The 16,211-nt window shown below is 43.8% G+C and overlaps 1 protein-coding gene across 4 annotated transcripts in view; it reads left to right on the top strand.

Moving 5' to 3' along the window:
• The window catches only part of KLHL8 (kelch like family member 8), a 65,659-nt gene extending 49,653 nt beyond the window's left edge, over nucleotides 1–16,006 (top strand). For 2 of the 4 annotated variants that reach the window (XM_062198554.1, XM_062198555.1), the window contains exons 7-10: nucleotides 8,394–8,562; nucleotides 8,780–8,939; nucleotides 13,626–13,827; nucleotides 14,620–15,146. In XM_062198554.1, the coding sequence (XP_062054538.1) occupies nucleotides 8,394–8,562; nucleotides 8,780–8,939; nucleotides 13,626–13,827; nucleotides 14,620–14,743 (655 nt within the window). In that variant the 3' untranslated portion in view covers nucleotides 14,744–15,146. Of the gene's footprint in view, nucleotides 1–8,393; nucleotides 8,563–8,779; nucleotides 8,940–13,625; nucleotides 13,828–14,619 lie in introns of all 4 variants that reach the window. The other 2 variants (XM_062198556.1, XM_062198553.1) reach the window with 2 other exon arrangements.
• Nucleotides 16,007–16,211: the final 205 nt, after the last annotated feature.

Genomic DNA, 16,211 nt, shown 5'->3' with positions numbered 1-16,211 from the left:
CTTGAACTGATGCTCATATAGGATGCTGACATTGCAGGCAGTGGCTTAATCCGAGCCACAATGCCAGCCCCCAGTAAAGTATTTTTAACTGTGTATTCTTCATATGTGAAAGTATAAAAGATTATATAGAAACGTGGAGAGAGTTCTGCTGAAGAGATTTTTTAGCCATTTTTTCCTCATGAGTGAGAATCCTAGGGGGAAAAAAAGCTAGTCTTAAAATGTGCTATTGCCTTCTATCTAAAAGTGACATTTTAATACTTTAATGGGCTTGATTTATACCTATAGAGGTAGTTTAATTTTTTTTTTTTTTTTTTTTTTTACAGGCAGAGTGGACAGTGAGAGAGAGAGACAGAGAGAAAGGTCTTCCTTTTGCCGTTGGTTCACCCTCCAATGGCCGCCGCGGCCGGCGCGCTGCGGCTGGCGCACCGCGCTAATCCGATGGCAGGAGCCAGGTGCTTATCCTGGTCTCCCATGGGGTGCAAGGCCCAAGCACTTGGGCCATCCTCCACTGTACTCCTGGGCCACAGCAGAGAGCTGGCCTGGAAGAGGGGCAACCGGGACAGAATCCGGCGCCCTGACCGGGACTAGAACCCGGTGTGCCGGCACCACTAGGCGGGAGGTAGTTTAAATTTTAACACTTGGATTAAAATGGGGCAGAATCCCGAAGTAGATCAGAACTCTTTATACCTTTACCTCTTTAATTAAAAAAAAAAAGGAATTAAAATTTATTAGAGTTCCCATCTGCTGGTTCATTCAACAAATGCTGGTGATGACCTGGGCTGGGGCAGGACTGAAGCTGGGAGACCGTAAATCAATCCATGTCTCCCATGTGGTGACAAGAAGCCAATGACTTGAGCAATTGAGCAATTACCACAGCCTCCAGGATTTGCATTAGCAGTAAGCTGAATTCTGAACTGTTGCTGAGTATTTAATCCAGGCATACTGATACGGGACACACTTCTAAACCTGGTGTCAGTAACCACTCTGCCAATGCTCATCCCCACCCTTGCCTCTTAAAGTACTATTAAATTAGTTTTTAGTCAAGGATTGAATGAAACTTCTCTAGCAAAATAGCAGTTCAACTTCTTTAATCATTTAAAATATGTCCTAAACATTCCAAAAGCTAGCTGACTATATAAAACAAAACAGTTGTAATGATCTTGTCATATTATTTGCTTATAATTTAGATTCCTATAAATAATCTTTTAAGTATGCATATCAAGATCATCTTTATATGCAAGATTTCCAGTGTTCTCCCCCACTCTACTCCTTTTTTTTTTTTTTAAGATTTATTTATTTATTTGAAAGGTAGAATTTGCAGAGAGGGAGAGGCAGAGGAAGAGAAGTCTTTTGTCCACTGGTTCACTCCCCAAATGACCGTATGGTCAGGGCTGGGCCAGATCAGAGCAAGAAGCATCATCTAGGTCAGGGGCCCAAGCACTTGGGCCATCTTCCACTGCTTTTCCAGATGTATTAGCAGGGAGCTGGATTGGAAGTGGAGCAGTCAGGACTCAAATTGATGCCTGTACAGGATGCTGGTGCTGCAGGTGGCAGCTTAATGTGATATGCTACAGTGCGGCCTGTCCCCTCCTCTGCTTTTCATCCTTCTACTAAAATAGCTGCTGGTGTTTGTTCAAGCTTTCATTTCATTGAAACACATCATCCTAATAGAGCGTGTCTAGGAGTTGCTTTATTTATTTAACAAAAGAAGTTAAAACCCACCTAAGGGGCAGGCGCCATGGCTCACTTGGCTAATCCTCTACCTGTGGCGCCGGAGCCCTGGGTTCTAGTCCTGGTTGGGGCGCTGGGTACTAGTCTTGGTTGGTCCTTTTCCAGTCCGGCTCTCTGCTGTGGCCCAGGAGGGCAATGGAGGATGGCCCAAGTGTTTGGGCCCTGTACCTGCATGGGAGACCAGGAGGAAGCACCTGGCTCCTGGCCTCGGATTGGCGCAGCACCAGCCATGGCGGCCATTTGGGGAGTGAACCAATGGAAGGAAGGACCTTTCTCTCGGTCTCTCTGTAACTCTCTTTTTCTCTCTTTCTCACTAACTCTGCCTGTCAAAAAAAAAACACCTAAGGTATATTAAGTGGTAAAGAAGGAAAGCACTTTGTTTGCTGTTACAGGTTGAATATCCCTTATCTTAATTGCTTGTGACCAGAAATGTTTCAAATTTCAGATCTGTGAGGAATATTTGCATTTAAATACTAAGATGTCTTGGGGGTGGATCCCAAGTCTGAACATAAACTTCATTTTATTTTACATATATCTTGTACACATATTTTATTTTACATATATCTTGGCCTAAAAGTAATTTTATGCAATATTTTTAGTGTTTCTGCATTTTAATTATGACCCCTCATGAGGTCAGGTGTGGAACCTCCCACTTGTATTTTGATGCTTGAAAGTTCCAGATTTTGAATTTTCACGTTAGGGATGCTCAACCTGTACTGCCAATAAATAATATATCCGAAGTCTCTGCCTTTGTAAAGCTTACTTTCTAAAAGGAATGATACAAATAAAGACACAAATTATATGTCATTACTAGTAGTAGTATATTCAATGTTAGCATAGGATAAGGAAAGGATGCTTGAGAAGAGATCTTAATGAAGTCCCACAATTTAACCTGGTTATGTGTTATAGATGGGGTAAAATGGGTGGAGAGAGATGAACTTTCAAAAGCCTGGAGGTGAAAGAGCATGATGGAAGTCCACTGTGGATGCAATAGCAAGGGAAAAGGTATCAAGAAGTGAGGCAGAGGGGGCTAGAGCTGTGCTGTAGTAAGTAAAGCCCCACCGGCTATGGTAACAGCATCCCATATATGGGCCGGTTTGAGTCCTGGTTGCTCCACTTCTAATCCAACTCCCTACTGATGCGCCTGGGAAAACAGGAGAAAATGGCCCAAGTCCTTGGGCCCCTGCACCCACCTGGGAGTCCTGGAAGAAGCCCTTGGCTGCTGGCTTTGGATCGGCCCAGCTACAGCCATTGTGGCCATTTGGGGAATGAACCAGCAGATGAAAGATTCTCTCTGTTTCTGCGTCTCTCTTTCTCTAACTCTGTCTTTGAAAGAAAATAAATAAATCTTAAAAATAAAAAAAGAAATGAGGCAGATAGAGTAAGCAAATGATGAAACCCTTTAGTTGTGCCAAGAATATTTTATCAGGGTACATTTGTGTAATATACACTTTCCATATATATTTTATTTAAATAGCAGGGGGGCTGATAGGGTCAGATTTCTCTTTTTAGAGATCCTTTGCATACAAAATGAAGGAGGGAGTTGAGGATGACCACAGTGAAAACAGTCTGGCAGAACAAAAAGGATTTATTGTGCTAGTTCAGTCAACAAATAGTGGTAGCTTGAACTAAAGGGGTAGAAATAGAGATAGAGAAAAGGACATATTTGAGAGCGGTCTCAGAGGTGTACTGTTAATAAGACTTCATGATGATTAGATTTGAGAAAGAGGCCGGCGCCACGGCTCACTAGGCTAATCCTCTGCCTTGCAGCGCCGGCACACCGGGTTCTAGTCCCGGTCGGGGCGCCAGATTCTGTCCTGGTTGCCCCTCTTCCAGGCCAGCTCTCTGCTATGGCCCGGGAGTGCAGTGGAGGATGGCCCAAGTGCTTGGGCCTTGCACCCCATGGGAGAACAGGAGAAGCACCTGGCTCCTGCTTTCGGATCAGCGCGGTACACCGGCCGCGGCAGCCATTGGAGGGTGAACCAACGGCAAAGGAAGACCTTTTTCTCTGTCTCTTTCTCTCACTGTCCACTCTGCCTGTCCAAAAAAAAAAGATTTGAGAAAGAAAAAGAACAAGGTAGAGATGGGGCTGGTGTAGTGGTGTAGTAGGTAAAGCCGCCACCTGCAATGCTGGTATCCCATATGGGCACAGGTTCGTGTCTTGGCTGCTCTAGTTCTGATCCAGCTCCTTGCTGATAGCCTGGGAAGCTGTGGATGATGGCCCAGCTGTTTGGGACCCTGCCACCCACTCTAAAGACTCGGATAAAGCTGCTGACTTTGGCCTGGCCCAGCGCCAGATGTTGTGGCTATCTGGGAAGTAAACCAGTAGATGGAAGATCTCTCCCTTTCTTTCAGATAAACAATTTAAGAAAAAAATAAAAGGAGGTAGAGACAAGGTTGATTCTTTTGTGTCTGACGTAAGTAACTAGAGAGAGAGAGGTGCTATTTTCTGAGATGGGAAAAGTAAGATGATATTATACAGAATAAAATTTTTGTTTTGTGATGGGGAGTGTATTAATTTTCTGTTGCTAGATAACAAATTACCACAGATTTAGCAGCTTAAGTCAACACTTACGGAAGGATGTTTGGTGCATCAGTTAAGACGCCACCTGGAATGCCTGCATTCCATTATTCAAGTGCCTGGCTTCAGGTCCTGGCCCTGCTTCTGTTCTAGCTTTGTGCTAATGCACACCCTTGGGGGGCAGTAGGTGAGGACTTGGTACTTAGATTCCTGTCGCCCATGTGGGAGACTTGGATTGAGTTTTGGGCTCCTGGTTTTGGCCTGGATCACTGTGAGCATTTGGGGGGAATGAAACAGTGGATAGATAACCTCTCTCTGTTTATGCCACTCTGCCTTTCAAATAAATAAAATTAAATACATTTTTCCTAAAAAGAATGCCCTTATAAATAGAAAGCAGACACCTGTTTATTAGCTCACAGAACAGAATTTCTGTGAATTTTCAGGGTTTGGTCTGTTTAGGGTTTCACAAGACTTGAATCAGACTGTTGGCTGGGCTGGGATCTTACCAAAAACTCTGATGAAGTAGCTGCTTCCAAGGTTATTTGGGTTATCGATAGAATTTATTTTTTGTGGTTATAGGACTGAGTTTCTGATTTTTAGAGGCAGTTGGCCCTTTCCACCTTTTTCCTTAGGTTTTTTTTTTTTTTTTTTTTTTTTGGACAGGCAGAGTTAGAGAGAGACAGAAAGAAAGGTCTTCCTTCCGTTGGTTTACCCCACAAATGGCCACCACGGCCGGCATGCTGCACCGATCCGAAGCCAGGAGCCAGGTACTTCCTCCTGGTCTCCCATGCGGGTGGCAGGGCCCAAGGACTTGGGCCATCCTCCACTGCCTTCCTGGGCCACAGCAGAGAGCTGGACTGGAAGAGGAGCAACTGGGTCTAGAACCCGGAGTACTGGTGCCGCAGGCAGAGGATTAGCCAAGTGAGCTGCGGCGCCAGCCTCCTTACAGTTTTAAACAAGCAACAGTGTGCTGAATATACTGTATTCTGACTACTGACTGGAGAAATCTCTCTGCTTCTATTTATTTTTAAAGATGGATTTATTTATTTAAAAGTCAGAATTCCAGAAAGAGAGAGGGAGAGACAAAAATCCTCCATCCGCTGGTTCACTGCCCCAGATGGCCGCAACAGCCAGAGTTGGGCCAAAGTCCGGAGCCAGGAGCTGCTTCTGGGTCTCCTTTGTGGGTGTAGGGGCCCAAGGACTTGGGCCTTCTGTGCTGCTTGCCCAGGTGCATCTTCAAGGAGCTGGATTGGAAGTGGAACAGCCAGAACTCGAACCGGAACCCGTATGGGATACTGGTGCCACAGCCAGTGGCTTTACCTGCTGTGCCATAGCACCAGTTCCTATTTTGAAATTTTGAAATATATGTTCTAGTTGAAAAGCAGAGAGACAAAGACAGGCGCAATGAGCTCTTCCATCCATTGGTTCACTCCCCAAATGCCTGCAACAACCCATGCCAAGCCAGGCCAAAGCCAGGAACCCTGAACTCAGTATGGGTCACCCACAAGGGTGGCTGGCATCCAAGTACTTGAGTCATCATTGTTGCCTCCCGTGGTTCACATTAGCAGAAAACTGGAATCTGAAGCTGAGCCAGTACTCTAACTGCCTCCACCCAAGCACCCCAATACCAGATGTGGGCTTCCCAAGCAACATCGAAACTGCTGCATCAAATTCCTGCGGCTCCCCCTACTTTAAAAGTGTTTGTGTGATTCAATTGGCCTTACCCAGGTAGTTTCCTTTTTCTCGTATAAAGTAGCATAACTGTAGGCCTAAAACCAAGGGATGAAGCCTGTGGGAAGGAGTTACCTTCAAGTTCTGCCTTCCATACACAGAGCTGGACAGTTTATTTCATATTAAAATTAAGGTGGAAGGATCAGCAAGGCAGATTTGAGGTAGAAATTGGATATATGCCTGAAAGAATATCTTTGAGTTATAAACCCGTGGAAGGAATGAGACTGCTCTGTGAAAGAGAATCTGAAGAGTCCTCAGAGAACTTCATAACTTAATGAAGCACTTTATGGACTAAAGCATGCACTGATAAAGGAGGCTGGGAAACACCAGCCAAAGATGTGGGAGGGACGTCAAATGTGTGATGTGACATCATCCTGACAAGAGATTTTGAGGAGCAGGAAACAGCCGATAACGTCGTCTGGCTTGGCAGAGGAGGGAGAATCATCATTAGGCACGCTTACTTTACTTTGTGCTGGAATTTATCGAGAGCACATGCACATGCTCACACATACTTTCCACAACCACAGTATTTTAAAAAATATTCATTTTACTTATTTGAAAGGTAGAGTGACAGGGAGTGAGGGAGACTGAGAGAGAGATCGTCCATCTGCTTGTTCACTCCGCAAATGGCCATGGCTAGGCCAGCCAAAGCCTGGAGTCCCAACCTGGTCTCCTGAATGGGCGGCAGGGGCCTAAGCACTTGGGCCATCTTCTGCTCCCTTCCCATGCACATTATCAGGAAACTGATCCAAAGCAAAGCAGCCACGACTCAAACCAGCCCTCAGATATCAGATGCTGGCATTACAAGCAGTGAGTTAACCTACTGTGTCACAGTACTTTATATCTCCTAGCTCTATCCCCAGGAGAAAGAAGTAAAGGAAATGAAAATGGAAATGAATGTTACCATTAATGCTTAGGAATTCTTTTCTAGGATGTTGTCTTATAAACTTGGAGTCAGAATTTGAAAAGCAACGGATTCCTCCTGTAATAATAAAAGCTAGTACTTACACTTGGACAGCACTAAATATGGGCGAGGCATTTTTCTAAGTGCTTTCTCTTTGTTAACTCATTAATATGAGCTGTATCTCACGTGAAGAAAGCTAGTAAAGGTTTACAAAATACATTTCTTTAAGATTTATTTATTTGAAAGAGTTACACAGAAAGAGAGAGGTCCTCCATCTGATGGCCCACTCCCCAATTGGCTGCAACAGTCGGAGCTGGGCCAATCTGAAGCCAGGAGCCAGGAGCTTCCTCCAGATCTCCCACACGGGTGCAGGGGCCCCAGGACTCGGGCCATCCTCCACTGCTTTCCCAGGCCATAGTGGAGAGCTGGATTGGAAATGGAGCAGCCAGGTCTTGAACTGGCACCCGCATGGGATGCTGGCATTTCAGACCAGGGTGTTAACCTGCTGCGCGATAGCGCTGACCCCATATTAAATACATTTCTTAAGTTTCTAAGTTAGTGACAGATTTTAAAGTATGTAGTCCAACTCGACTACTCCTGTGTGTTTTGTAAGAAATTGGATTAACTTTTTCTAATTACTGTTACAATTAATTAGCTTTTAAGTAGGTCTAAGTGTCTTCCTTTCCCATAACAGAAATAAATGCGCTGCAGAAATATAAAGCTTATGATATAGAAATTGAGATTGTTTTGCTTGGTGTAGCAAAACCCTATCAGGAAAAGCTGTGCATAGATTACATGGATTCAGAAATGATATTAGCTTTTGACTTCAGCAAACCATTCTCTGTCAACTCATTGACCTCTCCAATATACACCTGTATGATACTAACTGAAACTTTGAACTCCTTAGTACTATTTTTTTAAAAGTCTTATTTATTCATTTGAAAGAGTTAAACAGAGAAGGAGAGACAGAGAGTCTTCCATCCGCTGGTTCACTCCCCAATTGGCTGCAGTGGTTGGAGCTGCGCCAGTCCGAAGCCAGGAGCTTCCTCCGGGTCTCCCACATGGGTGCAGGGCCTAAGGACTTGGGCCATTTTCTGCCACTTTCCCAGACCATAGCAGAGAGCTGGATTGGAAGTGGAGCAGCCGGGACTCAAACCAGCGCCCATATGGGATGCCAGTACTTCAGTTGGCGGTTTTACCTGCTGCACCACAGTGCCGGCCCCTCCTTAGTGCTATTGTTGAGTTTTACTTTACAAGGTGCTGTTTAATCTGGATTTTAAGTAATCTGTGTATGCCATTAACTGTAAAGGTACAGTAGCACATAAAATTGCAGTTTGGTGACACTGTCCAGAAGCTTTGATATGTCTAAAAATAACAAACTGTACCATCTGATGGTAAAGATAATAAATGACTTGGATTGGCACAGTTATTTTTGCTTTTTTCCCAGAAACAAACTGAGGTGCTGAGTTGTTTTTTTGTTTTTTGTTTTTTTTTTTTTCTTTGCAGGCGAGGAATTGCCTTGGCCTCCTTGGGAGGCCCAATTTATGCAATTGGAGGTTTAGATGATAATACTTGCTTCAGTGATGTGGAGAGATATGATATAGAATCAGATCAGTGGAGTACAGTGGCACCAATGAATACACCCCGTGGAGGAGTTGGCTCTGTGGCTCTAGTGGTAAAGTTACGTGGCACCTTGCCCAGTGAATTGCATTGCATTTCATCTATAACCAAATAAAGGTCTGATATATTAATATCACCAGTAAGCAGATACTAGTGTATAACATACTATTTCATGAAATACTGCTTTCTTGCATATAGTCACCTACCGTTAGGACAATATGTAAATCCATTCAAAATCTAATGTCATGTGTTTTCTGATTTTCTTCATTTAGAACCATGTTTATGCAGTAGGTGGCAATGATGGAGTGGCTTCTTTATCTAGTGTGGAGAGGTATGATCCACATCTAGACAAGTGGATAGAAGTTAAAGAAATGGGTCAACGAAGAGCAGGCAATGGAGTTAGTGAACTTCATGGTTGCTTATATGTTGTTGGTGAGTGGATGGTGCTTCTCTCGTTTTTTTTTTTTTAAGATTTATTTATTTATTTGAAAGGCAGAGTTACGGAGAAGCAGAGGCTGAGAGAGAGAGAGAGAGAGAGAGAGGGGAAACCTCCATCTGCTGGTTCACTCCCAAAATGGCCGCAACAGCCGGAGCTGGGCCAATCTGAATCCAGGAGCCAGGAGCTTCCTCTGGGTCTCCCATGCAGGCGCAGCGACCCAAGCACTTGGGCCATCCTCCACTGCTTCCCCAGGCCATAGCAGAGAGCTAGATCAAAGTGGAGCAGCCAGGACTTGAACCGGTGCCCATATGGGATACCTGCGCTGCAAGTGGCGGCCTTGCCTGCTATGCCACAGCTCCGGTCCCAGGATGGTGCTTTTCTAATTTGGTATATCAGATATATGACAAGTGTCAAAAAATAACACAGTAACAAAAAGTATATTCATTTAACCTCAGGTGGGATCAATGCTGAGATATGACTTTGAATTGATTTTTTAAATTTTTACATATTTGAAAGAAAGTAGAGAGAGTACTAGCTAGCTCCCATCCCCTGCTTTACTCCTCCCATGCTTGCTGTTGCTGTGATTGGAGCTGGAAGCCAGGAGTACAATCCGTGTCTCTCTTGTGGGTGATGAGAACCCGAGTACTTGAGCTATCACCACTGCCTCCCAGGGTCTGCACTGCCAGGAAGCTGGAGCCAGAGCCAGGACTTGGGTGTCTTAACCACTAATCCAAATGCCCACTCCATGCCTTTGAATTCATCTTTTTTTGTTTGAATCTTTATCTTTCATGTTTAAAACTTGTACCTCTGTGTTTTTCTAGGAGTGGTAAATAGATCTAAAATAGGGAATTAAATTTAAATAACACACATGTTTTAAAACATATGGGCACAAATTGTGCTTTGTGAGGCTGGTGCCGTGGCTCACTTGGTTAATCCTCTGCCTGTGGCGCTGGCACCCCATATGGGCGCCGGGTTCTTGTCCCAGTTGCTCCTCTTCCAGGCCAGCTCTCTGCTGTGGCCCGGGAAGGCAGTGGAGGATGGCCCAAGTGCTTGGGCCCTGCACCTGCATGGGAGACCAGGAGGAGGCACCTGGCTCCTGGCTTCGGATCAGCGCAGCCCCAGCCATAGCGGCCATTAGGGGAGTGAGCCAATGGAAGGAAGACCTTTCTCTCTGTCTCTTCCTCTCACTGTCTGTAGTTCTACCTGTCAAATTATAAAAAAGTGCTTTGTGATAGTAAATCCTAAAAGGTCTAAGACTTGTTTTTCTGAACTTCATTTCAAAGGAAATTAGGTTGAATACTTAAGCTGGTAATTATTTCATGTGAATAAAGGCTGTGTCAGTCTTTATTAATACTTTTTATTTTAGACACGAGTGCGGCCACTCACCGCGGAGAGCCGGCCGTGACCTTCCCTGATCTCGCAGCTCCACTCCGCGTGCCATCGTGCTCTGGGTCACAGTGTTGACTGCGCTGGCGCTGCTCCGCGGGCCGCTAGTAGCATGGGTTCAGTGGGCGCGGGCCCGGTGGTGCGCTGGCCCAGTGCGCGCCTCCGCCCACCGCGCCCCCGTGTGCCGAGCTGGTGCCCGAGCCGGGCTGCAGCTGCTGCCTGACGTTCGTGCTGTTCCAGGGCCAGCCGTGCAGCGTCTACACCGAGCGCTGCGGCTCCGGCCTCCTGTGCCGGCCGAAAAAAACCCCAAAACTTTATTTTACTTAATTATGGGTTGAAAGGAACAGCAGAGTAATACTTTCTTAAACTTTATTATACAGATGAATAATCTGGAAATCTTATACTGCAAAGGATAGGCATATATTCTGTTTTTAACAGCCCCATGGATTTGTAGCAGCGCTTTAAATGATATGAAGTGGGGTTTATAATACCTGTCTCTCAGAATTGCTTTAAGAATTAGAGATGATGTGAGAGTACTTCAAGAAACTTATGGAAAAAGGCAATTAAAAAGTAGCCTTAATTTGATGCCAGAAAACTTTGAAACCTAGGCATAGTTCTTTTATAAAATGCATTTTGCATGAACCTTTAAAAGTATTTTATATATGTGAAGCATCTCCAGTTACTCAGTAAATGCAGATATGTGTCTTGATTAGCAGCCCCTTCCTTTCCAGAGGAGGCAGTTAGTTCAGAGAGGTTGTCAGCAGCATATGCAGGGTCTCCAACATTTCACAGAAAATTTGCATTTTGAAAGAACTGTGGGCCGGTGCCATGGCTCACTAGGCTAATCCTCCGCTTGCAGCGGTGGCACACCAGGTTCTAGTCCTGGTCGGGGCGCTGGATTCTGTCCCGGTTGCCCCTCTTCCAGGCCAGCTCTCTGCTGTGGCCCAGGAGTGCAGTGGAGGATGGTCCAAGTGCTTGGGCCCTGCACCCTATGGGAGACCAGGAGAAGCACCTGGCTTCTGACTTTGGATTGGCACAGTGCGCCAGTCATAGCGGCCATTTGGGGGGTGAACCAACAGAGGGAAGACCTTTCTCTCTGTCTCTCCCTCTCACTAACTCTGCCTGTCAAAAAAAAAAAAAACTGCATGGATTTCAAATTTCTTCACACCAAAATAAGCTTCTAATACCATTTTCATGAATGTTTTGAAGTAGCTTTGAATGTTACACTTACATATATTACTTATGCTTATATAGTTCTTGATAATAAGAGTATGGGAGTATTGTTAGCATATAAGTATATACAACTAGAAGTAATGCTGAATTTTCCAGTGCTCATCTGTAGTACAGAAAAAGAGGAATAACATGTTTGACATCTAGATTTTGTCTGATTATCACAGCAGCTCTATAAAGTAGTCAGATATTCAGAGTGAGTGAATAGTTTACTCATAGTAACATGTGTAAAAAGTGAAAAAGCTGGAATTTGAATTTGGGTCTATGTAAATCCAAAATTCATAAAGTATTCTGTTGCTGCCTTTCAAAGCTCCCTGTCTTCTATAGAGACTAACGTATGCTCCTGTGTCAATAGCCCTATTATAGTATTAAGTCTTCTGGCCCTGTATAGTGAGTACAAACATGATAAAATTAAGAATGAATCAAGTTGAACATTTTAATGCTTTTGGTTCTGTAAGTCCTACTTAAGTCAACCACAACTGATTTGAATAATAAGAATTTAGAGGCCGGCGCCGCGGCTCAATAGGCTAATCCTCCGCCTTGTGGCGCTGGCACACCGGGTTCTAGTCCCGGTCGGGACACCGGCACCCCGGGTTCTAGTCCTGGTTGCCCCTCTTCCTGTCCAGCTCTCTGCTGTGGCCCTGCTCTCTGCTGTGGCCCGGGAGTGCAGCGGAGGATGGCCCAAGTCCTTGGGCCCTGCACCCCATGGGAGACCAGGAGAAGCACCTGGCGCTTCGGATCAGCGAGGTGCGCTGGTCGCAATGTGCTGGCCGCGGTGGCCATTGGAACCAACGGCAAAGGAAAACCTTTCTCTCTGTCTCTTTCTCTCACTGTCCACTCTGCCTGTCAAAAAAAAAAAAAATTTAGGGGCAGGTGTTATGGCATAGTGAGTTAAGCCAATGCCTACAGCGCTGGCATTCCAAATGGGCACCAGTTTGAGTCCCAGCTGCTCAAAGTCCAGTCCAGCTTTCCTGCTAATGTGTCTGGGAGAGCAGTGGAGGACAGCCCCAGTGCCTGGGCCCATGCATCCATGTGGGAAACCCAGAATAAGCTCCTGGCTCCTGGCTTTCGCCTGGCCCAACCCTGGCCATTGGGGCCATTTAGGGAGTGAACCAGTGGGTGGAGGACCTCTTTCTGTCTCCCCCTCTCTATCTAACTCTGCCTTTCAAATAAATAAAGTGAATTTAAAAAAAATTAAAGGTATGGGCATGTGTAACAACCTAACTGCATTTTTCTTTTTTCCTTCCTCTGCTTTGAGTTCTTTTTTTTTTTTTTTCTTTTTTAAAGATTTATTTATTTGAAAGGGTTACACAGTGAGAGAAGAGGCAGAGGGAGAGAGAAAGGTCTTCCACCCGTTGGTTCACTCCCCAATTGGCCACAATGTCCGGACCTGGGCCTATCCAAAGCCAGGAGCTTCATCCAGGTCACCCATGTGGGTGCAGGGGCCCAAGGACTTGGGTCATCTTACACTACTTTCCCAGGCCATAGCAGAGAGCTGCATCGGAAGAGGAGCAGCCAGGACCGGAACCGGCACCCGTATGGGATGCCAGCACTGCAAGAGAGATGTGTTCCTTCCGCTGGTTCACTCCCCAAATTGTCCACAACAGCCAGGGCTGGGCCAGGCGGAAATCAGGAGCCAGAAGTTTTTTCTGGGTCTCCTATGCAAGTGGCAGCGGCTTAAGCACTTGGGCCATCTTCTGCTGCTTTCCAAGGCGCATTAGCAGGGAGCTGGATCAGAAATGGAGCAGCCGAACACGAAATGGCGCCCACGTGGATGCTGGCATCTCAGGCATAGCTTTACCCACTATGCCACAGTGCTGGCCCCTTAATGTAAGGTTTTTAATTCTATTGCAGTGAAATAGAAAATTATCTTAAGTTGAATTATAGAAAATGTCTGGTAGTAGTTTGATGATGATGTTAGATAGGTGTTGGGATGAATTTTTTTCTCATTTTCTCTAAACCATTCTAAAATGATTTTTTAAAATTGGGTTGTAGAAGTTACTGAAATGTAGTAGTTATTTCTGCGACATATTGCTGTTTTAAAAATACTTCTCTGCATTTAGGTGGTTTTGATGATAATTCACCTCTGAGTTCGGTTGAGCGGTATGACCCTCGAAGCAACAAGTGGGATTACGTGGCTGCACTTACCACTCCCAGAGGTGGAGTTGGGATCGCAACAGTGATGGGCAAAATCTTTGCAGTTGGTGGTCATAATGGCAATGCATACTTAAATACAGTAGAAGCATATGATCCAGTTTTGAATAGGTAATTTACATGTTTTCTCTATCCTTTGATGGTATATTCTTGTAATACATTCCTCCAGGGTGTTAAAATACAGTAGCCCTCCCTTATCTGCAGGGGGATACCTTCTGAGACCCCCAGTGGATGGCTAAAACTACAGATAGTGCTAAATGCTATGTATACACTGTTTTTTCCTATGCATAAATACCTGTGATAAGGTTTAATTTATAAATTAAGTGTAATAAGAGATGAACAACAATACTACTAATACAATAGAAGTTATAACAGTATACTGAATAAATATGCCAGCATCTCTATTCTTATGCTTTGGAGCCATTTTTCAGTAAAATAAGGGTTACTTGGACACAACACTATGATACCTCAATAGACAATCTGATAATGTAGACAGCTACCAAGTGACTAACTGGGTAGCATATACAATGTGGATGGATCCTCAGGACAAAGGGATGACTTATGTACAGGGTATGTTGGAGCAGAACAGCTTGAGGTATCACATTATTCAGAATGGCTTCAGTTAAAATTTATGAATTATTTCTAGAATCCCCCATTTAATTTTTCCAGACTGTGGTTGACCGCCAGTAACTGAAACTGTGGAAAGCAAAAGTGCAGCTGAAGGTGAACTACTGGACTGCCGCTCATGGCTGTTAACACAAGGCTTTGGGATAGCTTGTCTTCTCTGGAAGCTTGCTGTCTTTTAAAGCCAGTCCCATGATAGGGAGCTTTTGTCTCTGATCAGGATTTTGAGTAAATAAATCATGCTTTGTTTTAAGATAAAATTCTTTCTCCTCTTTTCAGGTGGGAGCTTGTGGGATCTGTGTCTCACTGCAGAGCTGGAGCAGGCGTAGCTGTGTGTGCTTGTTTAACTAGCCAAATCCGAGATGTAGGTCATGGGTCCAGTAATGTGGTTGACTGTATGTGATTTGAGTTCCACCCACCAACAATTTAGTCCTATCTGATGGTCAAGAAAAACAACCAAGATTTTGATAGGACCACCTTTGAAGTTTTAACTATAACTAGAGTCTTATTTAAGTGTTAACTGTTGAATTAAGACAAGTACAACTTTAAGAATGAGAGCTGAAGAATTATTAATATTCTCTGCTTTAGTAAATAATGGAGAAGGGAAGGAAGACAGTCAAACTTGAAATAAGACCTGCTTTGAAAAATGTTTAAAGTAGTGCCAAAACTTTGAAGTCTTTTTTTTTAAATTTGAAAGACTGAAATTGTGATTTTTTTTTTTTTTTGAGTTTTACTTTTTTTTTTTTAACCTAAAGGTGTTAACCCCAGACAGTGGATTTTTTTCTAGAGGGAGATATGAACCTATTCATCAACACAAGAACACATAAGGACCTGCTCCCATTTCTACTCGGTGCTGATGAATTATGCCTTGATTTTTTTTTCCTAGGTGTTGAATTTTCGATTTCTTGGATATTTACAGAAGTAGAAAATGTTTCGTCTTTCTGAGTGCCATTTGTCTGCACTTTCAGAAGCTTGTAGGAGTGCTGTAAGAACCCTTAATGTCAGTTTGACTAGAACATCAAAAGACCTAGCTGTGTTAGTTTCATCAAACTGAGTCTGTAGTTTCATTTTTTAATTTTTTGTAAAAAGGGTTTGTTTCATGATAAACACAAAGTGAGCCAGAGGAGATATTAGAGAAGGCTTTAAATTTGATTTATTCTAGTGTCCCGCTGAGAGCCCTCGAGCAGGAATGCTGTAGAGGACATGACTCCTGAGAGGAATCTGAACACACCTTGACCTTTCTTCTTTGGTCTGGTTAGTTGTTTGTGAGCCCAGGATTTGTTTACTTCTGTTTTGTTATCTGCCACAGTCCTGGTTTCCTGACTGTGCAGAATCTGGACTTAATTGTTATCAGAAAATGATGCGTTTTTATAAAAACACTGTATAGGCTGTTTGCTGATTAGTTCAGATCCATGTTAATTAATAAATCATTGATGAAAATAAGAAGCACTGGAACTATTATTTTTCTCATTATTTTTAATCCCCTGTAGTATTCTTACTGAAATTTAGTTGAAAATATTTCTTTACATTAATTTGAAGCTGAGATATTGATCTACCTACTGATTTAGCAGCTCTTCATGATTTTAACCAGCACTATAAATGGCCTATTCTTCATATGTATGTATTTTTGTAAGTATTTATTAATATTAAAATATCCCATTCTGTATTTTCATTGTAGTTTGGCATCTTTCTTTCTAAATTTTCCTTTATACATGCTTCAGAATTTATTGTAGTTCACTGCTGCTTAGATCTGGTTCACAAGTAAGCTGTAAAAAACACTTCCCTCATCCTTTGAGCCCTGAAGTTCATCAAAATAGCTTGCATGGTCCTCGTTAAGCTGGATCCTGGGCTTGTCAATATAGTAGAGCAGA

This window comes from Lepus europaeus, chromosome 8, assembly GCF_033115175.1.
Source record: "Lepus europaeus isolate LE1 chromosome 8, mLepTim1.pri, whole genome shotgun sequence".
In the NCBI taxonomy this organism is placed as follows: Eukaryota; Metazoa; Chordata; class Mammalia; order Lagomorpha; family Leporidae; genus Lepus; species Lepus europaeus.
This window is presented reverse-complemented; position numbering and strand designations above follow the sequence as displayed.